Below are 27,374 nucleotides of genomic sequence, written 5' to 3'. Positions count from 1 at the left end.
TTAAAGCATCTTTCCCTACTGTGTGTGTTAAAATACAAAGAGCAAACAGTCTACTCAGTATAAAATCAAGGACATATTTTCCTATCCACAATGCACCACAGAAGGCGGATTTCAAAGATAATTGCTATTATGGAAACCTACTGAGGCTGTCTGTTGAAATGAGAGCTCAAAGTAAGACAACTTCCATTCCAATAGCTCCTCACATGGAAACTGGCCTCAGTTTACTTCCACTGTTTACTCACCTAGTATTTCACTGAGTGGCTGGAATCAAAGTATAGTAAATAGTTTGAAAAAAAATAAGCTATATAAACTTTACACTTAGATACAGCTATAAAAATAAATTATTTAAATTTAAAAAATTATATATTCTTAATAAACATGTATTTTTACCCACACAGATACACACAGTAACTAGTTTGGAAACGAAAAAGGGCTACAATTTCAAGTTCTAAAAAAATCTCTTCCTCATCCTTGACTTCCACCTCTAAGAAGTGAGGACAGTGTGTGTGTCTGTTTAATCGCTTTATCAATTTAGAAAGCAGCCCCCGAAAGCTTGAACAGCCCACTCCCTCCACCTCCACTGCCAAGGAAGAACAGCAAACGAGTAAAGAGGAGAGATGATTATAAACAAGGTCACCGCCATTAAGTCTGCTTTAAAATTAATCAAGGAAACCGGTTACTTGTTTATTGTGTTACAACAGCAATGGAAAGTCCCCATCTACCACGCTTTATAATTGTAGAGATTAAACTGCAGTTGGAATCAGTATATTCACCATTTACCCCCAAAAACGCCATATCAGAGTCCATCAGAGTCTGTCTACTCCATTTCTTTAACAAGCAATGAAGAACTTCATGCTCGTGCGCAATACGGAATCGTAGCTTTTTTTATTTGTATAGAAAAAAATGGACAAAACTTTCCTCCCCATCAAGGTTGTTAGAAGAAATTAGGTAACGAGAGGGAGAAATGCAAATCCTAAAGTCAACCAGTGCTTTCCCCATAACTCCAAATAAAAAACAATGAAAGTGCTCTAAGGTTTGGAAATCTCTCTATAGTACAGAGGTGCAAGGAAGCGATAGATTTCTCTCATCACATTTACAAGTTTCATGTTCTAAAAAAAAGTCTTTCCTCCAGGAAAACTCATGTGATCAACTACTGAATATAATCACACAACTCCATTTTAACTAGTCTGAATTCAATGTGCTTAGTCTAGAACCATCCTTGAGAAGAAAGAATCTTATGGTACATTTTAGTAGATAAATATATGAAGACTAATCAAAAATTCTCTTTAAGAATAAAGTATCTTAGCCCTTTGTATATCAAATCAGAACCTGAAAGGTAAAAGAATGTACATTATTTTCACATATACAAACTATGTGCTAAAGTAAAAAAAATAAAATGTCCTTTAATTCAAGCCCAAGCTCTGTCCGTGACACCGCCGGCAGGTTATATGCTAGGAGACAGGTCCTTCACGCTGAGGGTCGCTCCTGCTTGTCTCTGCAACAGAACAACAAAAGCCAGCACTGGTTGGTATATTCTGAACTTTAATTACATAAACACTGTTAGATTTGGAGATCATAGTTCAAGAAACAAATTACGGAAAATTTTAAATAACATTTACATGGAAAAACGACAACCTATTCCAGACACTCAAGGAAATATATAAACACCCTCACATACAGCATGAGAGGTTTTCTGGCATTAGCCTAATGAGTAGAGTATTCATGTGGTCAGCACGGTGCTATAGAAAAGACACAGGCTGCGCTGGTGGGATTAATTAGAGTGTGTTTTCAAACACATAGCGATGGTGTCACCACCCATGAAAACAGTAGCTAGCATTTACCGGGCAATATAGACCCTATGAGCTAGAGACAAGTATTGTATTATCCCCAATCTAGAGACTGGAAACTGAGGCACAGAGAGGTTCAAACCAGCCTTCGAATCCAGTTGGATGTTACTAGGAAGAGGAGTAAAAGATAATTTCAGCACAAAAGGTTTCTTACAGTGACAGGATACTTCCTCAATCAGACCTGAGGTCAAGCAGACAAAAGAGGAGCCCCCTCGGGCAGACGCGTCCTCTAGGGAGTGGGCTACCGTTAATAACCCCCGCATCCATTTCCTAGGTGCTCCTGAGCAAATGTTCGCTCAGCTAGGAGGAAAGCTACATTGCACTAATTATACTAATATAATTATAAGCAGACATTATACTAAAGTACTAACACTACACTAAAGTACTAATGTCTGCTTAAAAGAATTGATTTTTTCCAATAGTTCTCAAACGATCCAATTATAGGGTAGAAAGAACATTGACATATAAATTACCTGTCAAATTACCTGAGTTAATTATGAATTACCTGAACAAATACTTGGAAATTTAGTTGAGGATACGAGTTTTACCTGTCCTGAAATATCTCAAGGGTAGTCAAGTACTAAAGGAAACAAATTTCGTTTCCTTTCTGGAGCCTGAAGGCAACAGTAAAAAAAAAAAAAAAAAAAAAAACAATGGTGTGCACTCAGGCACAAAGCAATGGAATACCTAACAATGGTGTGCACTTAGGCACAAAGCAATGGAATTCCTAAAAACAAGAAGCATTTATAAACATTTATAAATGGAACTCTCTGCCTCACAAGGCAGAGTCCCAGCAGGAGAGCTGGTTAGGAGAACTCCTACACAATCCACCTTTCCACTTCCTCATTCTATGAAATTCATTCTCCCTTTTTCTTACACAATGCATTCTTTCTTCCTCTGGTACTGGTTTAAACTTAAGTTCTCATATTTCTGTCTTTGCCTCCCAGATTCTAAAAATGGACAAAAAAGACAAACCGATTCAGTTTGAATACTACCGATTTGGGAAAATATGCTTCCTCTTCCAGGATGGCAAAATTCAAAATTAGAAGCATCAATTCTTCCCAGTTAAAATAACCTATAAATTAATTCAACTATAATAAAAATTCTCATGGGAGTTTCTTACACATGGCAAGTTGATTTTAAGATTAATCTTAAAAAATGAAGAACAGTTCAGAATTCTTTTTTTAAAAAGAATACAGATGAAGGAATTTGCCTTGCCTTTCAAATATCAAAACTTATTCACAAGTAATTATCACTAAACAATAGACAAGTGGTTAAACATTTGGGAAAAATAGGTTAGTTAAATCTCCCCTTAAACAATGCGGATTAAAGATTTAAACGTAAAATACAAAGCCACAAATGTCAGTAAAATTTAAATAAATAACCCTCAGATGAGACAGATTTTCCTAAGTTAGCGTGCTGTCAGAGGCAGAAAGAATCATGAAAGAATGAGAAGCTAGACTAGATAAAAATCAAAAACCAAGAGCTCTTAGAATCAGTATGAAAAATTAGTTTCTTCATAGAAAAAGAAGCTAAGGATGAAATAATGGGCAACTCAGAAAAGAAATATAAATAACCAACAAATATGAAAAGAAGATAATTGCATTAGTAATTTAAAACAATGCAATTCATTATTTTACAGAGAGGTGGTAAATGTATACACAAAATGATTTCAGTGTTACTGATGACAAAAGTCCATCAGCAGGATGTGGTTTACAGGAATTACAGTGAATCCAAAATGTAATACTACGCAGCAGTACCAAATCATGTGTCCTGTCTACTGATACAGAAAGAGCTTCACACATTAAGAGGAAAAAACAGGTCACCTGGGCTTCCCTGGTGGCACAGCGGTTAGGAATCCGCCTGCCAATGCAGGGGACACGGGTTCGAGCCCTGGTCCCGGAAGATCCCACATGCCATGGAACAACTAAGCCTGTGCGCCACAACTACTGAGCCCGCATGCCACAACTACTGAGCCCGCATGCCACAACTACTGAGCCCGCGTGCCACAACTACTGAAGCCCACGCAACTAGAGCCCATGCTCTGCAACAAGAGAAGCCACTGCAAAGAGAAGCCTGCACACTGCACGTAAGAGTAGCCCCCGCTCGCCGCAACCTGAGTAAAGCCCGCGCACAGCAACAAAGATCCAAGGCAGCCAAAAATTAAAAAAAAACAACAGGTCACCTAACGGCACATGAATGATATTCTCCCCATCCTTAAACACAGAAAAAGCATCTGAAGTATATTTATGGAAATGTTAAAATGGTATTTGCAGGTGTGAGGTCATGGTTATCATTCTTCCTTTATGCTTTTCTGCACCTTATGTATTTCTTCACCTTCTTTCAACCACCGATAACATCATTTTGTTTGAGAACCCGCAAAAGACTCACCCAGCAAGGCCGTGTTTTCACCTGCATCCTCTTTAAAACTGGCCTCGCAAGGTGGCGCGGAGTCGCTGGTGGTGGGCAGTGCTGAGCTGCCCGCGTCACTTCTGTCACCATCTGGTAAAGTAAGACTCAGATCTGCAGTCGAAACGCCCCCGGGGGGCGATTCTGGGGCAGGCGTCTCCTGCACGTCCTCAAGCTCTCCCTTGAGAGTTAGAGCAAAGAAAATACCTTTTCTCAGTAACACGATCAGGCTTATCTATCATCTTTTGCTCCTAATTCATACAAAATATTTACTTTTATACATGAACATGGCAAAAAAGCTCAACAGTGTCTTATTTATTTAGCATCACCAGAAAACGAGCACTCTTCAATAAGCAGCTTTTCAAGACCTAAATCCTTTTCCTCTAAAAACCATTTTTCCCCTCGATGCAAACGATGCTACCGTTTAAACTATTTATTGACAGAAAGCGGAGCTTCGTCACAAATGCACTTTGCTGCCTTTCTGAGCAGCCTGGCTGGGCGCTCATCACTGAGGCTGGAGCCCTGAGCTCGAATGACTGCCCTAATGGCTGCCAGGTGCCAGGGCTTCGGAGACAAGCAGGCTTCTGAACAGCAGAGGGCTGCAGACTGTGCCTGCGTTCACCTGAAGATAACCGATTCTGCTCCTTCCTTCCAGAAAGGGTGTCTACCCGCTGCCACTTTGCCTCGCTTCCCCATTTGCTGCTTCAAAGAAGAAAAGGAGATCATGAAAGTCAGAGCGGGAGACTCTACAAGCGTCACTACGTCCGAGTCTCGAAATTCAGGGGCCATCCAGAAACCTTTCCTGATTCACGCCAGGGTCAAAGCTGTGTCGTGATGGCCGAAGCTGCTGCTGAGTGACCGACCGAAGGTGTGTGCGTTGGGGGGGGTTGTTCCTGCGAACCCTGGCTCAGCCCTGCCGCCCGCTCCTGGGGCCCTCGGGGCCAGAGGCCCTGCCGCCCGCACTGCTGGCTCCACACGTGTTCTGGAACCCTCTCCTCACTCCCGGGCACCACGTGGCTCCCTGCCTTCTCACAGGCAACCGAACACCTGCAGAACAGACTCGTGACACACCAACCGACAAATCCTGTGGAGCTGCTGTAGCATCCGGACTGCCGCACAGCCCACCCTAGTCTGTTCTTCCAGGTACTTGTCTAAATACCTGCCAAGCTGAACTACCTGCCCGTCCCAAACCCCACCTGGTCACTCCCTGCGGTACACTAACCCTTGAACATGCAGCTCAGACGTGCCTCTGAAAACCCCTCCCTGTCCCTTCCCACATGCAGCTGGCAGGGTCAAGGCCACCCTCCTCTGTGCCCACACTCTTCAAACAGGCCTCCCTGGCCAGCGGGGTGGGCCGCAGGCCCGGCTCCCACCCACCAGTCCAGAAAGCGGAGCCCCCCAGGAGCCTGTGGGCAGGAGGGCTGAGTCTTGTCCCTTCGTCTCCCTGGAGCCAAGTTCAGACCCAGCACCTTATGCATCGCTCCCCTGATGAATGCCTGCGCCCCACGAGCCAACAAACACAACAGGGACAAGAGGCACTGCAAAGCCGCTCTCACCTGCTCATTTTCTTGGAAATGAGAACTAGTTACCATATGAGAGTCATAACTATCTCTACAATCCAACGCAGGAGGGGCCAATGGGCCCAAAGACAATGGCAGATTTGTCAAAGGATTAAAAAAAAAGTTAAAGGCAAGACAAATTAATTTCTTAAGTTTGATTTAAAGTTACTGTAGGTTTCTTCAAAAAAGCAAGCAAGCTTTCTGGGGACACACATTCTAGCTTTCTGAAATTGAACATTCTGAAAGCAATCCAACCTGATATAAAATGAAGAGTCTTGATTTTTAACACATGAAACATACGTATATATTTCGAAAAGCAAAACTCGCGAGGATTAAAGTCTCAACGCTAAGGTCAGTGAAATGCCTTTTGCACAAAGGTTTAGAAATGAAAAGAGGTTTAAAATGACTGACTGACGAAGAAAAGAAAAGAAGCTTCAGAGCGTATCTACGAGAGGAAAAGACGAAGAAGGAAAACTGCCCAGAAAACACCCGTCTCGCTCCCTGGGTTCTACTGTTCCAAATGCGGTCCCAGGATGGCGTGAGGCAGTCGGGGGTGAGCCTCCACGCTGGGGAGAGCCGCCAGTTACCAAGACTATGCCCCAACAAATGTTAGAAATTCTACAGCAAAGGCTCATCTGCCAGACATCCAGGCGGATGACTTTCCAGCAAGACAGTCCTGCTGCCTCCCTCTCCGTGTACCTACGGTGAGGCCTCTGGAACTCACTTGAAAATTATAATTCACAGAAAATCACACTGGTTATTAAGGCAGTGCGTGGTCCCTCAGCTCTCTTTTGAAGATACGCTGAACTAGAAAATGAAAAATACTCCGAAGGGGGCCTGCAGCCTTGAAGGCTGTTATGGCTTTAAGTCACATAAAATTATTATCATAATAAAAAACCTCTTTGTAGTTTCTACCTCTGTAATAAACGCTGCCAAAACCTCTGTTTAGCAACAAGAAAAATATATTTGATACTTAAATTACTTCTTTCAAAGATCTCTGTTTCAAAACTATATTTAATCAAGAATATCTTGAGATATTAATAGATTATAGGACGACTCTAAAAATATAACAATCTAGGAAGATCTGGGCTTTTCCCCCATCTATGTCCCTCCCCTCTTCTGGGTAGGAGGGTAGTTTAGAGCTTGGACACTGGAATTAAGCAAGCCTGCACCTGAAAGCTGATTCCCTATTACCTCACCGTGTGACCGTAGGGGAGCTACTTCTCTCTGAGCTCGAGTTCCTAGTTAGTAAAATAAGGAGAGTCACAGCGCTTCCCTCCCATAGGGGCTGAAGAGTCAGTGTAATAACTCGTGTAAGGCATCAGTGCGTGGCTACCACGACGCGCTCTCTTTCACTCTGCCCTCCCGCCTCTATTTTCTGAGGAAGGTCTATGACCATCTCAGTATCACAAAGTGATGGAGCACGTTGGGTGCAGGATAAATCTCCCCGCAGCATCTTGACTCTGAAACCCAAGCATCGGGAGAGCTGGTGTCAAGAGGTATGCGTCTTAGCTTCCTCGGGTGGAAAATGTGCACCTGTGCACGAGGTTCCTTCCGTTTCAAACATTTTACAGTAATTCCTGTTTATATGACACTGACTAGCACCTATACACCCTGCAGCGTCACACCAACATCTATCAAAGATACCACTCTAAGTACAAACTCTAAGGAAACACCTAGCATATTATTCTGTAATCACAAATTTAGTTCACTGATTTTGGGGAATGTCTTAAGAATTCACTTTTAATAAAGAGGAAAATTTCTTCAGGAACCACCAGGATGCTAGAAGGAGCATTAGGCCACTCCTGCCTCTGGTCAGGAACAGAATCCAATCACTCAGGGAGAACGGGGGTGCAGAGATTGAATATAAACAAAAATGTAACAAACCCAATATCCCAGGGCTTTGATGACATCAAGTTTACACATTGGACACGTGCGGTGATCCAAAAGCCATGGGTCAATGCATATTCTATGAAAAATATGCCTAAAAAAATTAAGTATGTGTTAATGTTTTAAAATAAATGTTTATATCTTATAAAGGAAACAACACATTCCACCAACTCATCTGCTCATTACAAGTTAAATGCTATCAAATCAACATTCCAGTCTATCCGTTCACCCTAGGGAGCCATCTATGCTATTTTTCCACGTTAAACAGAACCTGGCGTGTGGAGGGAAATACCCCCTTCGCTGCACAAAAATAACATGGTTTATTTTCACATCATGCTAGGATATATTTTTATTTGGGAATAAACGCGGCCTAAGTAACCCAAGAGTAAGCTAATAGTAACAAAGTAATACTAAACTGATAGTATCTGATATAAGTCTATAAGATGACTCCAATGGAAATACAACAAAATATTAACAAGTCATCTTTGGCTTGCAGGCTAAAAAAACACTTATTTTTTGGTCTTATATATTTTTGCAGCATCTACATTTTTCTAGAATGAACATATCGCTTTCAGAATCAAAAAAAGAAAAACCACATATGAATTTTCTTCTTTTACTGACTGTCCTCATTGGCTGCCTTCCCCTCCTCTGTGATGAACCTACATTCTCTACCTGTACTGCAGGTAAGCAGCTGTGGGTATCAGAGCCACACAGGCTCAGACACCAGCTGTGCGTCCTGATGCTGTGACTTTGAACTAGATCCTGAGGCCACTCTGCACCTACCCTGCAGCTGTTCTGAGGAGCAAACATGTGATGTGGTTACAAGGGTGCTGGGCACAATAAATCCTCAGTAATTTTTCATTATTATTACTGTCGTCACTGTCTGAAGACCTTTCCTTCAAAGGGAAATCTGCCAGTGCAGTTAAAAATCACAGCATGTAAGGACATAACATGGTCCAGTCCAGCTTGTCTTGTGACCTTTCCATCCTCAAACTGAAACTGACCCACTGGAATCATTCTGAAAAAACAAAACCAACACGTGGGCTTTATTCGGAAATTTGTTGATATAAATCATAGGAGGAAACGGGAGTGGACGGAATAAAACCCCATGAAGGAGACCAGGATAAGCGCACACGTAAGTCTGTTTGTGAAGCTCCAGTGCAAATCCCAGCTCGGCCTTCAGGAGTATCTGGATTTCCTATAAAAGGAAATCGGCCTCAGGCTGCTCACTGTGCGGCATCCAGGTCACAAAGACGTGCCCTAAGCCCACCTAGAGTAAAAATTCTTCTCTATCTTAATAATTTTCTACAGGACACCATCACCCGACACTGACCCCAATTCACTAAGTATCCACCACACCCACCCATATAAATGCCTGGAGATTTAAGTTCACCATCTTCATGCAGGGAAATTAATTTTGGTAATCTGATCTTCATGCCTTCATTTCCTCTACAGAACTCCTGAGAACTTAATCCCCTATAAAGTACTGGGATATACACAAAAACACTTTGCAAACATAAAGCAAGACATAATTATATTTTAGCGTGTGACCTGCTTCGAATAGGTGGGAAGTATAAGTAAAACTGACCAGCTTTAAAACATAATCTTTGTACACCTTTCTGCTAACAAAGCAATTTTTTTAAAAAGTTAACAAAGTATCTCATTATTAAAAAGGAAACATAACTTCCTGTTGCTAAAGAAAATAAATTAATGAAATAAGGGAGGAATATTTATTTCACACAACCCCCAAAAGAACCCGAACCCAGGGTGCCAATAACAGCAGAGCCGAATCTAAGAAAAAAGACATCTCGGTAGAAAATAGTAGACAAAGATACATAACCAGGAAATGTCTTTAAAAATAACATTTCTAATAAATGTCTGGGAAAATGCTCACTAGTTCAAAACATTAAGTATTAAAATATTTAAAAGTAAAAAACCCAGCAAAGCCGGAGCCACGTCTGCGGGCTGCTCCTGGCCCTAACCCCCAGGGCTTCACCTATCTGAATAGCTCAATGGATAGTATAGATTCCCAGGACCCTAAAGAAGCCCTGCTTAAAAGACTAAAAAGCCCATCTATGACAAAAGGACATAATGGGTCTTAATGGTCACCTAAAGTCTCCAAGCAAAGCAATTCTAAAGTAAAACAATACAGGAGGAGCCTTGAAGACTTCGAGCTTCTTTTCTAAAAGGTGAGATGATCACAAGATATCACCTGATAGCAAGGTCTTCATATCATGAAAAACATGTTCACTCTTTGGTCAGAAACCTGAAACTTGTCAGTAATTTTTTAACATCTCAGGAAGTAAGAGAACGTACTTGCATGGCAGGATTCTGATAACATCCTTTCCTTTAAAATTTTCAATACACACTGGACAACTTTCAGCATCAACATCAATTCCCTGTAGAAAGAAGAGGAAAAAATCTACTATATCCTTAGTATACAGTATACGCTTGGTAAAACTCACTACAACAACAAAAACAAAACAAAACCAAAACTCACTACAACCTGGGTAAAACAATGATGAATTCTACTCTACATTGGTACATCCTGAATTTAAACACAGATAATTTCTACTTGGTATTTATTTTTACCATTATCAAGGGATTTTTTTTTAAAAGAATTTGGCTGAAAAAGAAAAAATTTCATCATCTACCTAATCAGACACGAATTATGTTTAAATTCTAGGCTACTGTTCATTTTTTTAAGTGATCATATTTTAAGGGCTGTAGAAATGCAAATGCCTGCTTTATTATAATAAAATAAATTATTTTTCAAAAGTAAAACAAAGAATGAATATCTAATTAGCTAGTTTTCTGGAATCATTAAAAACACAAAACAAAAGCACTTTCATTAGAATTTGTGAAAGAACAGTTATAACTTACAGATGAGAAAATGCAAATAGCTAAATATCTGAATGTATTCACCTCACTAGCAAAAAAAGAACCATAAATTAAAAGAAGTTCCCTTTTTCATATATCAAGTTAATAAAGGTAAAAAGAAACAAAAACTGCTGGGGAAGAAGCAGTCTTGTGACAAAATTTCAACTTCTGAGAATCTGTGGGTCACAGACCTTTTTGGTGGTGTCAGCCCTTCCCCCACTTCCCTGGGTACCCCCTGGACACACCCACCTGGCTTCAGCCCATCTACCAAAGTAGGCATGGCCAGCCTGATCACCTGACCCAAAACAGGCCAATGAGATTCTCTCTCCCAGGACTCTGGGATGGGGATGCAGGAGCTACCAATCAGTGCCTGCAACTTTAGCAAGTTAATTTTATGGGACACAGCTTCACAGTCATCACGGAATTCTTTAAAAATATCTTTAGCCACGTAGGTCACACGTTAACAAGCAAGCAGTAAAAACTGATTTTACATGTAGATACTGCTATCAAAGATTGTATTAAAATTAACTTTGTAACAGCACTTACAATTATATGTTGCAACTACACATTATCGCCTTTTTTCACATGCCATGCAAGGATGATGAAATAATTATTTCCCTAATGGTTTACAAGCTTACACATTACTGTGATCAAGTTCACAAGAAAAGAAAAATTAGAAAATACAGTCTCCAGAACTGGACAAGATGCAGATTTAAGAAAAAACACAGTATTTTTCTGTACAAGTTTAAAATGTAAAATTGTCAGAAAATCCACCTGTGTACCTCATGGACCATTTATGAATCCCTTTTTTTTTAACCATTATTGCTGACAACTTTCAAAAAACAGTCCATAGAAGCCTATTTTCAAAAATGTTCTGTACACGAAGAGGATATCAATTAATTTATGTTCTCAAAGACTCCATACAGTAAATTAGACACATTTAAATCTATGTCTTCTCATATTTAAGGACAGATTTCCTGCCACAGAGAGTAGAAGACACATTTCAAGAGGAACATAAAACTCCATGCTTGTCACGGAACTGCCAGCCGAATGCAGTTTGTCCCAGGCATTTGCTGGACTCTCTCCCCAGGGACCCTCGTGATTTGTAAATGAGATGTTAATCTTCCCATGAGACGGGAATTTCTTTCTTTCTTTCTTTTTTTAACACTTCTCCTGTTTAATACATCTACATGGAAAGAAAGCACGACCTTGCCCCAACTATGAAAATTCACTGTTATTATAACGTAAGGCATTCGGGCAAGAATGAAGCAGACAGTACAATTCCAAGAGTAGAATATGTTACATATTCCACATGAACCATTAATATCAGATTCCAAAGTTTTAAAGTCAAAGGATATAGGTTTAATGAGTGTTATTCTGAAGCTTTAATCCTTTAAGTAGGTCAGAGGAGGAGATGTGGACCCAAATGCACTTACAGGGGAGTGGAGACTGGGGGATCGGCATGGACTAGATCTCAACAACTCAGGGAGATAAAACGAAAGTGGAAACAGTGGAACCAACGCATTTATATCTATGTCAACAACAGCCATCAACATTTCCCAGCACAGTAAACGGACCATTAGGAGAATAACTATTCCTGCGTTAGCAACTGTTTTCCTTTAAGGAATCTATCCTCTAAGAACCTGAGGTTCCGAGATTTCGTTAGGATTTGTCCTATTCCAAAATGCTTCTGAACTCTGGTACGATTTTGGCCTTTTAAACGTCTCAGGTTGGCCATGTGAAACGTTTCTTTTTTAAAAAGTTTTAAAAATATCTTTTCTCCCCTTCTCCACAAATCCCTGTGTTTTCTCCCTGTAATTAAAGGAGTCTCAGAGAGAATGGACAGAGAGTGTGAGATTTAATGGAGATGGATTTAAGCTTCAGGGCCTCCGGTAGAGACCAGAGCTTCTTCAGAGTTACCTGTGTCTGACCGACAGGTGGAGGATGGACGTGTGGGCACTGTCCAGCCAGTGTGGCCACCTGAGCATCTGACATATAGCCAGTGTGACTGAGGAACTGAGTATTCAGTTTAATTCAAACAAACAAAAAACTATGAAAATATTACCTTTTCTCCATGCTTTACAGTATGAAGAGGAAGCTGCCCAATAAGTTTCTTTGTTTCTTTTCTATGGCTCTTAGGGAGGAAAAACATTCTTATTATTGAAAAATTTAAGTCACTATTTAAAAAATTCATATATTATAATATAAGCAATGTGGAAAAATTTCATTTAAAAAGCAAAGTTAGATGACTACAATGAAACTAATTTTAAGAAATTACCACTGAAGGGCTTCCCTGGTGGCGCAGTGCTTAAGAATCCACCTGCCAATGCAGGGGACACGGGTTCGAGGCCTGGTCCTGGAACACCCCACATGCCCTGGAGCCACTAAGCCCGTGCACCACAACTACTGAGCCTGCGCTCTAGAGCTGGCGCGCCTAGAGACCATGCTCTGCAATAAGAGAAGCCACCGCAATGAGAAGCCCGCGCACCACAACCAGGAGTAGCCGCCACTCGCCACAACTAGAGAAAGTCCACGCGCAGCAGCAAAGACCCAATGCAGCCAAAAATAAATAAATAAATTTAAAAAGAAGAAATTACCACTGAAGTCCTAATGTACACAATAGCCACATGTTAACTTAAGAGCTGTTTTGTTGCTAAAGAATACTTATTTTCAACTCCATGTCTGAAGAAACCTTTTTTTTTTAACATCTTTATTGGAGTGTAATTGCTTTACAATTGTGTGTTAGTTTCTGCTTTATAACAAAGTGAATCAGCTATACATATACATATATCCCCATATCTCCTCCGTCTTGTGTCTCCCTCCCTCCCACCCTCCCTATCCCACCCCTCTAGGTGGTCACAAAGCACTGAGCTGATCTCCCTGTGCTACACAGCTGCTTCCCACTAGCTACCTATTTTACATTTGGTAGTGTATATATGTCCATGCCACTCTCTCACTTCGTCCCAGCTTACCCTTCCCTCTCCCCGTGTCCTCAAGTCCATTCCCTATGTCTGCATCTTTATTCCTTTCCTGCCCTTAGGTTCTTCAAAACCATTTATTTTAAGATTCCATATATATGTGTTAGCATACAGTATTTGTTTTTCTCTTTCTGACTTACTTCACTCTGTATGACAGACTCTAGGTCCATCCACCTCACTACAAATAACTCAATTTCGTTTCTTTTTATGGCTGAGTAATATTCCATTGTATCTATTTGCCACGTCTTCTTTATCCATTCATCTGTCGACGGACACTGAGGTTGCTTCCATGTCCTGGCTATTGTAAATAGAGCTGCAATGAACATTGTGGTACATGACTCTTTCTGAATTATGGTTTTCTCAGGGTATATGCCCAGTAGTGGGATTGCTGGGTTGTATGGCAGTTCTATTTTTAGTTTTTTAAGGAACCTCCATACTGTTCTCCATAGTGGCTGTATCAGTTTACATTCCCACCAACAGTGCAAGAGGCGTCCCTTTTAGAAGAAACCAATCTTATGTTTAATTACTGGTAAGAACGTCATCAGCTGCGGAAGGGGCTCCATACACTCATCTGCTAACGTCCCTAAAAGGGCAGAGGCTTCCGAGTCGGAGGTGGAAGATGACCCAGAAATGACCATCTACTGCCTGCAGAGCCAGGAAGGGGGCGGTTCTCAAGACAACAGGTGAGTGGGGAACCCAGAGGGCCCTTGTCTCCCCGGTTACTGAACCAGTCTCTGCAGATAAATGGCTCTGAACGTGGCTCCACCATGGAGACAGGGAAGCCCGTTCTCTTTCAAAACACAGAACCAGGTCCCCCCCACCTCATGCCTTGTTTTTTTGTCATCTCTTTACATCTGGGAAGGATAGAGGGTCTCTGCAGGAGTGAAACATGACCCAATTTCCCACAGAACAGAAAGTTTAATATATTCTAATTTAAAACTTATTTCAACCCACCCCCCCCGGGGCTTCCCTGGTGTGGTGGCGCAGTGGTTAAGAATCCGCCTGCCAATGCAGGGGACACGGGTTCAAGCCCTGGTCCGGGAAGATCCCACATGCCGCGGAGAAACTAAGCCTGTGCACCACAACTACTGAGCCTGCACTCTAGAGCTCGCAAGCCACAACTACTGAGCCCGCCCGCCACAACTACTGAAGCCCGCGCACCTAGTGCCCGTGCTCCTTCAACAAGAGAAGCCACCGCAATGAGAAGCCCACGCACCACAACAAAGAGTAGCCCCCGCTCGCCGCAACTAGAGAAAGCCTGCGCGCAGCAACGAAAACCCAACGCAGCCAAAAATAAATAAAAATAAATTTATATTTCAAAAAACCCCATATTAATACTTAAATATTGTGAGTGATAATGAAATTAAGAATATTGTCCAATAATTTCAAGCAATATATACAGGAAATATTTACAAACTATCTTTTAAAAAGCAAAGTTAAAGAGACAATTACCTGACTTCCAAACTGTGAGCCAGTGTATAGGAAGCGCTGTATATAGTAAAATATTAGCCAGGCTAATGAGATAATCATCATGGTGATGAAGGCGATGGCCACAAACACCACGGACTGACCGCTGATGAACTCCTGTACGTGCCGGGTGCCGAGCCCTATGGTCATTGTGACCGGAATGTCTTTCTGCACCAGATCCACAATTTCTCTTCCTTTGGGGTAGCTAACCATAATGACTACTATACTTCCTGTTCCTGCAGGAAAGAACAAAGGAACAAATATGAAGAACACAAAATAAGACACAGAGAAAGTATGGCTCCATGCACATACAACCAAAACTGTGATAAAATGGATAACTTTCTAGGAAAACCCAAGTTACCAACATTGGTCTCCAAGGAGAAAACACTGATTGCATAAGAAGTAGAATAAATCACTAAGAACTACCCCCTAGAAAGCAAGAGCCGTCCCCACCCCCCCCCCCGTTCAGTTTCACAGGTGAGTTCTACCCCCAAACCTTTAAAGAGCAAGTAACATTAATGACATTTAAAGTGCTCCACAGCAGATTGAAAAAAATAAAAAGAAGCCTTAAAATTATTTCTAAGGTAACAGAACCAAGCATGGTAGCAAAAAACCAACATAAGAACCACACAGACCAATTTCAACTTGTGACTATTAATACGAATGCCTAAGCACACCCACTAACTCAGGGAGGCAGTCGGAGAAGTTCCACTGTGCTCGATATTATTTCATCTTGTTCTGAGGACACCAGCAGACATAAGACAAAAAAATAAGAGAAATAAAAAAGGGATAAAATGGCCAATTTTACATGAATCTATAAATTAATTTTTAAAATTATCAATGGGATTTTAAAAACCTTAAAAATTCTGCTTCTAAAGCTCATTTAGGGGAAAAATAATAAAGAACAATCAGGAAAACTCTGTAAACAGTAAAACCTGGACTAGCCTTTGTTGTCAAAGTAATTAGAACAGTGTGGTAGTAGCATATGAAGACAACCAGAATGGTGCAGAATAAGAAGCCCAGAAACTAGACCCAAATACATAAAAGAATTCAGTAAACGATAAAAGTGGAATTTCACATCAATGGGGTAAAATGGATTATTTTTTAAAAAAACAGTGTGGGTGCCACTGAGTATCACCTGAGGCTAAAAAAGCTGCATCCCTTCTTTGCAACTTAAGCCAAAATAAATTCTAACCAAATCCAAGATTTAAATATATAAAAAAGAGAAAACATAAAAGAGCCAGAAGAAACATGGGAATTAAAAAATAAGTAATATTGGGGCTTCCCTGGCGGCCCAGTGGTTGAGAGTCAGCCTGCCGACGCGGGGTACACGGGTTCGTGCCCCGGTCCGGGAAGATCCCACATGCCGCGGAGCGGCTGGGCCCGTGAGCCATGGCCGCTGAGCCTGCGCGTCCGGAGCCTGTGCTCCGCAACGGGAGAGGCCACAGCAGGGAGAGGCCCGCGTACCGCAAAAAAAAAAAAAAAAAAAAAAAAAAGTAATATTGAAGGAAAACCTTTCCAAGTGTGAAAAAATCACCTCGAAACTTCTTAAAAAAAAAAGATTTGAGCAACTAACCAATTATATAAAAACAAAAATTTTCTGCACTGGCTAAAAGAGAGGAAAATCAAGGACTCAAGATCAAAAGAGCAACTGGTCAATGGGGAAAAAAATACATGGAACGTAACAAAGACTAAAAGCTAATTTCCTATAAGAAAAGGAGCAACAGAAAGAAAATTAAGTCAGTTTGCAGAAAACACAAATGGGTTTAAAAAAAAAAACAGCATCTTTAGTGACATATAATTCACATGCCATAAAATTCATTCTTTTCAATAAGTGTACAATTCAATGGTTTTTAGTATATTCACAAAGCCTGCGCAACCATCACTACTACCTAATTCCATAACACTTTCATCACCCCCAAAAGGAATCCAGTACATATTAGCGATCACTCCCCCCAGAAAGGATTTAAACATATGAAAAGTCATGGTGCAAATGAAAACACACCTAAAAGATTGGCAAACATCAAAAAGTCTGATACGCCATATCAGCAAGAGCAAGTATAAACGGGCACTCTTCCTGGGGGAGTGAATTATTACAACCTGGCATGGAGAGCAACAGCTACTAAAAGTTTTTAAATGCACATGTTTCTCTCACCCGGCAATTCCAGACCCAAGAAACTAATTCCAAAGGTATACTTATGTATGTACACAGGAGGAATCCATAAAGATATTTATTGCCAGTGTTTTTTCTAAAATTTTGCTATCACAGCCTAAATGTACATCAATGGGACTTCCCTGGTGGTGCAGTGGTTAAGAACCCATCTGCCAATGCAGGGGACACGGGCTCAAGCTCTGGTCCAGGAAGATCCCACATGCCGCGGAGCAACTAAGCCCGTGTGCCACAACTACTGAGCCTGCGCTCTAGAGCCCGCGAGCCACAACTACTGAAGCCCGAGTGCCTAGAGCTCGTGCTCCGCAACAAGAGAAGCCACTGCAATGAGAAACCGTGCACTGCAACGAGAGTAGCCCCCGCTCGCCGCAACTAGAGAAAGGCTGCTCGCAGCAACGAAGACCCAATGCAGCCAAAAATAAATAAATTAAAAAAAATAAAAATATAAATGTCCATCAATAATAGTTATGTAACTTACAGTACGTGTACACAGTATGAGGCAGCAGCTCTGTTAATAGTGACGGTAGTCAAGACACAAGAGGAAAAAAGCCGCATGTAAAACTGTGTGGACAAGAGGTCTACGTGGCGATATCAGTACTGTTCCCCCTGAAGGCTACCCCAGAGACTGGGGACCCTGACTGCCTCCGGGCGGGGGGAGAGCTGGACACAGGAAAAATTCTCTATCAGGTGTACGTATTACCTATTCAAAAACTAACTTACAAAATACATTTAAAGACTGTTCTCTGGCATTACAGTGAAACCACATTCTCACACTATTTTATTATAGAGAGAAATTTAATCTGTAGCAAATCCGCCCTGGGCCGTGGGGATTTAGTTACTGAAAACCCAGAAGGGCACCCTTCTCAGGTGGCTGCTGTCTGGAGGCCAATCCCATGACCCAGCCCTAAAAGTGCTCCTTGGCAAGTAACCCGGTTGTCTGAGCACTCACACAATCTACTACATCATCACTGGGGAGACTTAATAAGGAGCAAGGCATTTCCTGCGTTCAGGGAAATAAACATCTCCTAGCTGAGAAAGACAAATACAGAAACCATTAGGATACTTATACCACTTACGGTTATGTGGTGCTTTATACGCTGAAAGCCCTTTTCATAAATTAAGAAAAGGTTCCTTTCGTGGAAAATTTCAAGCACGTGCTAAAGTAGAAAGGAGAGTATAATGAACCCCAGGTACCTGTCTCTCTTTTATACAGAAAACAAAATGTTGCTATGCTACAGTTACAGTTACAGTTTCTGGTACTGATGATAGAATGACCTTTGTGTGTTAATGGGGAAAACCAACTCTGAAGCACTTTCACTCTGTCTCACACTTGATGCAGAAAGAGTCGAGTAATCATTTTACAGACGAGGGCTAAATACACTACCATGTGTAAAATAACTAGCTGGTGGGAACCTGCTGCATAGCACAGGGAGCTCAGCTCGGTGCTCTGTGATGACCTAGATGGGTGGGATGGGGGCAGGGAGGTCCAAGAGGGAGGGGATATATGTATACACATAGCTGATTCACTTCATCGTACAGCAGAAACTAACACAACACTGTTAAGCAATTATACTCCAATTAAAAAAAAAAAAAAAGAGTTGCTCAATGTCACACACCACCTGGAAAAGCCAGTTCCAGGGCTTGAAGCCCCAGCTCCTACGTGTGCCTCTGCCCTGCCTCCTCATTCAGGAGGACTCAGGCTCCAGGGCCAGCCAGGCTCACATCTCCCTCGGACAACCACTGCCTGCGTGCTCTGCAAGTATTTGTTCAGCTGTAAAATGGGGATGAGAATTTTTCTATTTGGGGCTGTCGCTTATCTAACGAGAATGTGGAATAACAGAAAACTGCGGAAATGAACTGATCATTTTGTCTGGGGTGGGAGGGAACTTTTTCACGGGGAAGTCAGTGCATCTTGATGGACTGGAAAAGTTCCCCAAGCAAAAGAAGGGAGATTTCTGGGCTGTGAAACCATCATATAAGAACATATTTGGAATGGTGACTGGCCCAGTTCGGGTTAGTGACTAAATACACATAAATGTATCCTGCTTATCTCATTACCCCAGTGGCTCATGTAGAACCTGGCACGTAGTAACTATTTAATAAATATCTGTTGTCTAAATGAGTGAGAGATGGGGGATGAGCTGAGAACACCCGAAACCTCAAGGCAGGGGCTGCAAACAAGCAGTGATTATCAGGACAGCTGGGACGGAAAACACCTCCAGTATCAATCTGAAATTTTTCACCTAGGAAACTTAGTTAAGTTACAAGAAATTGAAAAAAAAAAATACTGAGTGCTAAATTTTGCTACACTCTAATTATAGCAGCAAGATTGCTTCTGGGAACTACTTTAGATTTAAAAACTCGGAATGAAGACTTCTTCGATCCCATGATTGGCTCTTCTGGGGCATGTGTGGGATGAACTGGAGGCCGGGCAGTTGAGTAAACATGCACTAGCTCAGGGTCACTGGGCTCACAACCCCAAGGGGTGCCGAGCACAGGCCCCGCGTCTGGCCCTGCCCTCCCACTCCGGATGTACCGGGGGCCAGTCCTAGAGAGCCCTAGTGGCACGAGAGCGCAAGTCACGGCTGATTGCCAAAGCAAACGTTTTGCCTGTGCCTTCTCCAGACACAGACGCGCAGAGTCTTGGGACCAGGGGAGAAAAAGCCCTTTGAATGTGTTTCTTCCCCAGGCCTCAGTGCTACCAATCACACTTAACCGAAAAAGGTCACCCTGTGCAATGCCCGCCCTTCCCCAAAAGAACCTACAGACCTCACCGCTAAACTCCTTGAAGGCAGTCTGTTGGATTTCTGTCTTACACATCGGCGTCGCATAAGGTCTCAAACAGAGCACACCATCATAAACCTACTTGAGAAATAACAGTTCCCCTTACCACCTTGTCAAAAACAAACAAAAAATGTAAAAAGAAAATCTGTTTTGGTCAATAGCTTCAACATTCTGGAGGGTCACCTTTGAGTCTAGTGTACCATTCCTCCTCCCTAGGAAACTATTTAAAGTAGATTTCAACACTCTCTTGAAGGAGATGGGAACTGCTAAAATATTTAAAGTAGTGGCTTAGATTTCTGTTCTAGATGCAGGCAGCGAGAAATACATTTTAAATCTCCTAGAGAATCCCATGACCTTTCAGGTTTTCTTTTTTCCAATAACTTAACTTCCATATTCTCTCCATCCCTCCCGCCCCCCTCCCCAAACCTGGAGAATTCCTGGTCAAATCTTTTAAGATGCAGCAATGCCTCTGAAGTACACCTCTTTCCACCCTCCTGCTAGAATGTCTTCCTGGGCCCCGCCCCCTCACTAGACAAGGACTACAGTTCTTATTTATTAGTTTTTGCGCTCAGCATCACACAGTGATGGCCCAACAGAAGGGTTTCTGTACAAATGAATCAACCTGAAAAACTGGTTTATCTTCCGGTATTATCCTTGAACTGACCCAATAAGGAGAATTATCAGAGACTCCCTCTGCAGGGGAAACAGTACACCAAATATGAACGGAAACATCTCCAAAATGGGAAGCCGTCATGCGAACAGAAGTGTCTTTCTGGTGGGCTAGGATGAGTTTTGTTTCGCACAACCCGGCTTGCTCAAGGATATTCTGCGTTTGCTGAGTACAGCACTCAACAATCTTCCTGCGATCTCCTTGCAGCTTTCCAGACGCCTCACTTCGTCGCCTCAGGCCTGCAGTCCTTTCCGAGGCCACTCCCTTCACCCAGAAGGTTCCACAGCCCCGCTCCACCCCGCGTACCAGACACACACTCAGATACCTTCATCAGCTTAAGCTGTGCTTCAGCACTCCATCTGGCTGGGAACTGTCTGAGTTAATCCCACCTGCTAGGAGGCTGGGAGGTACCATCTCTTCCTAGGGCACCGAAACACATTCTACTCTCAAATCTAAACGTCTAGGTCATTTGCGACAGGGCAGCATTCAAGATCATCGGGCTTCATTCACTCATAAGAGACTATTCACCGTGCTCTGCAAACACAAAATGCACATCTTTCCTGAGGTAAGGATTTCGCATCACCTGTGTCATCTCCCTCCACCCCAACTCCGGCCCCTTCCCCAAACACACCTCTAAGCCCTGCCGGTACTTGGCACTCAGTAAACTGCTGACAGAACTAAAGGGCCAGTCTAAACAGCCACTCAAGATGTCAGCTAAAGGAGCAGCCTGCTGTTAACTAACAGTCACCACATCGAGGCCGACCCTCTCCAAAAGCTTTCATTTCAATGGTCTGACTTACATCAATTTTTACTTTTCTTGGTCAAACTGACTTCTAATCATCTTTGCACTATCTCTGCATCGGATGCCCTTCCCTTATGCTTTCTAAGTACCTGTGCATGTAATTCTGTCGAGGTCCAAACCACATTGCCTGGAAAGGTCTGTTTGTCGCTCCCACTAGGCTGGGAACTCCTCAAAGTCCCGGCACTCGTCTTAGGCGTTTCTACCCCCAAGCAGGCACCATGCTTGGCCCAGACCGGCCGCTGTATATCCATCTGCCAAAGTAAAGGGAACCAACCTTGGGCATTAGGGTAACGGTCCTTACAGATGTCCTGATAGAATATTATCTTAAAGTCACGATTTATTTTAGAACCACAATAAAATACTGATTTAAATCCAAAATATCTTGTACTGGATTCTAGTAGTCAAGCAACAGGTCTAAGAAAAACTGGTGAAATTCTGAGACTTGGGAGGAGACTATCATGCTTGGAGTTTACAGGCAGCCACCTCGACCTATTCTGTGGAGCCCCGGCACAGAACCGCTGATCAGTGCTTTACACTGGCCCTGTCCACACTCTGAAAAACACGAGAAAGCAAAGTCTGAGCTGCCGTCAATGTTCTGTGTAACGTTTCAAATTCTAGTCCATCAAAGCTGTCTCCTCTTCTGACTTAATTCCACTCACTCCATTCTTAATTCTAGTCCATTCTCAAAACGCCATGAAAGAGCTGTACCCTTGTCCCCAGTGGGGCCACCTTCTGAGAATGAGGGTCATGCCTTTCCATTTCTAGTGACCACTACAGTATAGGCCCTCACACTTCTACCTGGACTAGACACTGGTCTAAGTGGATTCCCTGTTTCCAGCGTCTCCTCTGTGTAACCCATTGGTCACACTACACCAAATTCACCTCCTTTTAAGTCAGTGGTTCAAAACATTGGATGCTACTGTCATCCCCTCTGCCCCCGGACATCTGGCAATATCTGGAGACATTTTTGGTTGTCGCAACTGGAATCTCGTGAGTAGAGGCCAGGAAAGGCCCCTGCAACAAAGAATGATCTGGCCATAGATCACCGTGTTACCATGGGCCAGGCATTTAAATTCTTTGGTCATCAGTTTCCTCATCTGTAAAACGGGGTTAAAGTACCCACCTCGAAGGGCTGTCGGGAGGAAGAAGCAGAGAATACCGACTCTGCACTGGGAACTTTCATACATTAAAAAAAAAAATTCCTAATGCTGTTACTTTTGTCTTTTTTCTCAAACAGAATTATTCTCACAGTAAAAAGGCTAGAATAGACACTGATAATGGCAACAGAAGCTCACAGGAAGAAGATGTAAAATAAATACCAATTCGGTGTTTTCTGGGCCTGGAGAGATTATATGTCAATAATGAGTGGAAGCTCTTTCCCAGGGCATTGTGGGCCTGGGTGTTTTCTGGGCCTGGAGAGATTATATGTCAATAATGTAAGCAAGCAAGGTTACTGAACCATGGTTAGAACAAGTGTAATTAGCCTGGAAGGACGTGAATGTCACTACCAAAAAATGCAGTAAACAGATTTAGAAAACCATAGGCTGATGGGCCTGCCATGGAAAAGAAAAAGTCCCCATTACGATATCACTCAGAAGGGACTGCAAGGCCCCAGCACCAGAGAACCCTCACACACTGCCCTCTTTTCTTTGGCAGGTGCCTGTCCACAGGATGCATCTGGAACGCTGTGTGAACTCTGACAGAACTTCTCACGAGAGGTTGGTAGAGATGTGACTTGGGTACGGTGACAACTGGAATAATTGCACCAAAGGTGGTACATCGCCCAATGCCACCACGGGGACATCTGCTCCCGTTTCCTCCCCAAACCCACTGCCTCTCTGTTGCAACGGAGGAATTTCCCCTCTCCTATCTGAGGACAACCCCTCCACGAGTATCCTGGACCCAGCCGCTGTCCTTCTCAAAAACCTGACTCTTTCTGTTACCTCTTCTCCAACCTACACCTCTACCAGATCACTCCATCCAACTTCAATATGCCTGGCTGCCATCCAGCCCACCCTTCCCTGCCCTATGGGTTTCCACCCACTTTTTAGCACCTCCCCAGCCCTGGCCGTCAACATCTTGAAAGCGTGGTTCTAACAGTCTCACTTCCTCACGTCTCAACAGAATTCTGTTCCCTCGTTCTGCTAAAGTAGGCCAAATGCAAAGTCACTCTCCTGTCCTCATTGTACAGGTATTCTGAACTTGCATTCAAGAAGCCAAAACAGAACAAAAACCAAAAGCACAGGAAAAAGGATGTCTGACTTGCAGCAGCAGCAGAAACTCTCTAAAGAGATTTTAATCCCAGTAAGTTCAGAATAAGTCGTGTTCTTCGAAGGCCTTCCGACTCTGCTGTGTATTGGTAGACTATCACTTGGAATTCAGTCCTAAGGATGATAACCTTGCAAAATGCACCTTTTAAACTTTCATGACTGCTTGACGATGCAACCCGTTGCCCCAGAGAACAGTGTGTGGGAAGGGTCACCCGGCAAAGAGTAAAATTTCTTTTTTTTTGGCCAAGCCATGTGTCTTGTGGGATCCTGGTTTCCTGACTAGGCATCGAACCCGTGCCCTCTACAGCGGAAGGGCAGAGTCTTAACCACTGGACCACGAGGGAAGTCCCAAGAGCAAGATCTTTTCCTGCATGATCACAACTTTAAAATTTTCAACTAAACTCAAGTGTCAAGCGATCTGATTGGCAGGTGAGCCAGTATTATAACCTTCTATTTAGCAAGTGAGAAAACACACCCCAACTTAAGGCCAGGTTTTCTGACTCAGTTGAATCCAGACTGTCCCACTCAAAAGTTCAGAATATTGACATGTTTTATGAAAGTGAAGACACCAGAGTGTCACCAAGCCACCACCTTACATGGTGAAGGGAGAGCCAGACCCTGGAATGCCCTGGTAAAGAGCTTCCACTCCTGCGCCACCTGACTTTGGGGAACGCCGAATGGCAAGGATCCATGATTAGGAATCATGAGACTTTCCGCCGGCGAGAACCACAATCCTCCTCCTGCGGGTTTTAATTTCTTCCGTTCTCCCCATCACCCTCCTGCACAGCGCAACTCCCTCCACTTGGAGACGATCTAATCTTGTCCTTAGGCTCGCCTCCCTCCTAAGAGCCCCCGGGGATCACACCGAGCCAACCTAGCGCTTCCCTCGTAGTTCCCTTCGGCCAGAGCCCATCGCCGCCGCCCCTCGCGGTCCCGCCGGAGGACCGGGCGGTCGGCCGGGACCGCGGCGCACGGACGCCCCGCCAGTCCCCGCGCCCTGGCGGCTCACCCGCGTGGGACATAGGCGCGGTGAGGTTCCCGTGGCGCTCCTCGTTGTACAGGACCACGGCCGAGGCGTTCCGCCGAGCCGCCGCCAACACCTTGTCCTTGAAGGTGCAGCCCCCGCGCGCCACCAGCGCGACCCAGGGCGCGGCTCCCCGGCCGCCGGGCACGAGGAAGCGCGTGCGGGGCGCGCAGCCCTCGGGGTCGCGGTCCTCGGCGCGCGGGACGCCCACCAGGCCCCGCGCGCCCTCCTTGGGTGAGCTCTCGCCGAAGCGGCCGCTCTCCGAGACGCTCCGCACGCTCCGGTTGGTCTCCGGGTCCACGTACTCGGTGCTCACCACGGCCGAGTACCACTCGAGCGCCCGGCCCCGGGCCCCGGGCGCACACAGGGCCAGCGCTAGCAGCGCCAGCGCGCCGCGGGCCCCGCTGCGGGCCTCGGGCCGCCGCCGCCGCCGCCACGCCATGGCCCCGCCGCCGGGCTGACCGGGAGAGGGCCGGGCGGGAGCCGAAGGGCGCTGGCGTGCCAGGCCGCCGAAAAGCGCAGAGATAATCGACACCAGCTGCCGAGCCCGGGAAGACCCAGTCCCGGTGGCGGGAGGGGTCGCGGCGCACGCGCACCTGAAGGAGCGGCGGGCGGGGCGGGGCGGGGCCGGAGGGCGGGGCCGTGGCGCACGCGCACCTGGCGGGGCGGCGGGGGAGCGGCCTCGGCTGGCCCCGCCCCCCGCGCAAAGCCCGGCGCCACGCATGCGGGCTCGGGACCACCGAGTGCTTTATGGAGTGTCGCCAGATTCCTGCGGCCTGGTGGTCCCGGGGCCCCAGGACCCTGCGGGCCGAGGCGGGGGTATGGGAAGTGACAGCCCGAGAAACGGGAAACTTCTCCGTGAGCCGGCCAAGAGGCGCGGGAACCTGGTTGTGTAAAATCGCTGAACGGATGTTTGTGAAGCATTCACTGTGCAAGGCACGTGGCAAAGGCCTTGCTTGTCTAAAACATTGGAAAACAGCTTAAAAACGCCAAAGCTGCACAGATTTTCCAGATACTTTTTGTTACCGATTTTGTAATGCTAATTGATTTTGGTATTTTGTGTATAGTCTGTAACATTGAAGTGAGTGCATCCAACTACTTGTATAGATGAGCATTGGAATGGTACAGCAATAAACATATAAAAAGAAAATGTATTGTTTGGAAATAAAAACTGGGTGACAGTCCATATGAAACTGCCTTGGAAAGGAAGCCTTACTGCTACAGGAAAAGAAGTTTAGAACACTGATTTCTGAGTGATTCATCTTCCTTCTTTGCAGGAAGTAGGTTGCTGTCACTCACACCAGGCGTTTTGTTGGGCCTGACACCCTCTTCTGTGTCCTCTTTGTTATAAGTCTTTCTTGGACGGCATTTTAAAGCTCTGCTCCAAAGTGCAGCCCACAGCCCATAAGTTCTCCCTGAAGTTGGATCTCCTCTCCCTTTTCCATTAGGAAACTAATTTTAAAAGGCTGAAAGGATCCCAAGGCTTGAGGCCTTCCCCTTGTCCCAAGCCTAGAATAAAGGAGATAAGTTACGGTGGTCATGGCAGGCTAGGGGACAGGTCCTAGGACCCCCCCCCCCCCCATGATATGCTCTACAAGCAGTTCCCAGGTGTCTGCCCTTTCATGCTATGTCTTGCGCATTGATTTCCATCTTCCTGAGATTCTCCTGCTCCTGGCTCTTGCCTGGCAAATTCCATCTTCGCCTTCAAGGTTTAATTCAAAAGCTATTTCTTCTGTGGAACCTTCCCTGGTTCCTAAAAGCAAACTCGGGTGCCCCTAATTTCCCTGCTGCTTGTGTATGTTTTGCTTACACATCAATGTTGTACCAGCAATACTGCTTTCCAAATACAGTTTTTTGTCTTCTTATAATACTGCGAGTTTCCTGAGAGCCAGGATTGTGTCTTTGCTGGTTTCATGAGCCTGCCTCAGCTAACACAGCATCATGTGTGTAATCCATGTTTGTTAAATAAGCAAAATCTCTCTTTTGTACTGTTTGAGTTAAAACTCTTATGATTCCTTACAGGTTTGTTGCTCAGAAGAGTTCACAGACTAATAGGAACAGGCTTGCAGCTGTTGAGCCCTTAGACCCACCTCAGCTTCTTGGTTTTAATTTTCTCTCTACCAGCTTCAGGCCTCAGCTAGTTCCCACCCCCAACCCCTAACGCCCAGCCCCGTCCAAAGCTGCAACCACTGGCAGCACTGGACATTTAGTTTATTATCAATCTTGTCATTACAAACAATTTGGCACATATGCCAGTTTGCACATTTATCTATAGGATAGATTTCTAGAAGTAGAATTGGTGAGTGCAAAGGTCAGTACATTTGCAATTTTGGTAGATATTACCAAAATGCTCCTCCACAGAGGTTTTACCAAACTCCGTTCCACTAGCAGTGTCTGAGAGTACCCTTCGATGTAGTGTGTTAGCAAACTTTTTGAACTTTGCCAATATGACAGGTAAATAATATAATGGTTGTGTTTGGGTATGCATCTTTTTACTGCTTTTTATTCAAATTGACACCCTGCTCCCTTTTTATTTTGCTGTTGATCATTACTGAGAATCAGAGGAGGAATTAATAAAAATAACAATCATGAGAAAGTTCTCAGTTATTTTGTTCCTGATTCCT

General features: G+C 44.0%; 1 protein-coding gene across 2 annotated transcripts; it reads right to left on the bottom strand.

Annotated features, from left to right (window-relative positions):
- Positions 1–866: 866 nt before the first annotated feature.
- On the bottom strand, positions 867–25,349 carry RNF149 (ring finger protein 149). Of its 2 annotated transcripts, XM_012535958.3 has the most exons (7): positions 24,736–25,347; positions 15,016–15,266; positions 12,651–12,719; positions 10,022–10,104; positions 7,703–7,799; positions 4,239–4,437; positions 867–1,495 (listed from the first exon to the last, which is right to left on the bottom strand). In XM_012535958.3, exons 1-7 carry the CDS (start codon positions 25,190–25,192, stop codon positions 1,452–1,454), a joined length of 1,200 nt encoding a protein of 399 aa, XP_012391412.1. In that variant the 5' UTR covers positions 25,193–25,347; the 3' UTR covers positions 867–1,451. The 2 variants fall into 2 exon arrangements, with proteins under 2 accessions (XP_012391412.1, XP_033257650.1); XM_033401759.2 differs by lacking the exon at positions 4,239–4,437 and having other exon boundaries at positions 24,736–25,349.
- Between the last annotated feature and the right edge of the window lie 2,025 nt (positions 25,350–27,374).

The sequence above is a fragment of the Orcinus orca genome, chromosome 13 (assembly GCF_937001465.1).
Source record: "Orcinus orca chromosome 13, mOrcOrc1.1, whole genome shotgun sequence".
NCBI lineage: Eukaryota > Metazoa > Chordata > Mammalia > Artiodactyla > Delphinidae > Orcinus > Orcinus orca.
Note: the sequence above shows the minus strand (reverse complement) of the source record. Positions and strands in the feature narration are given on the sequence as shown.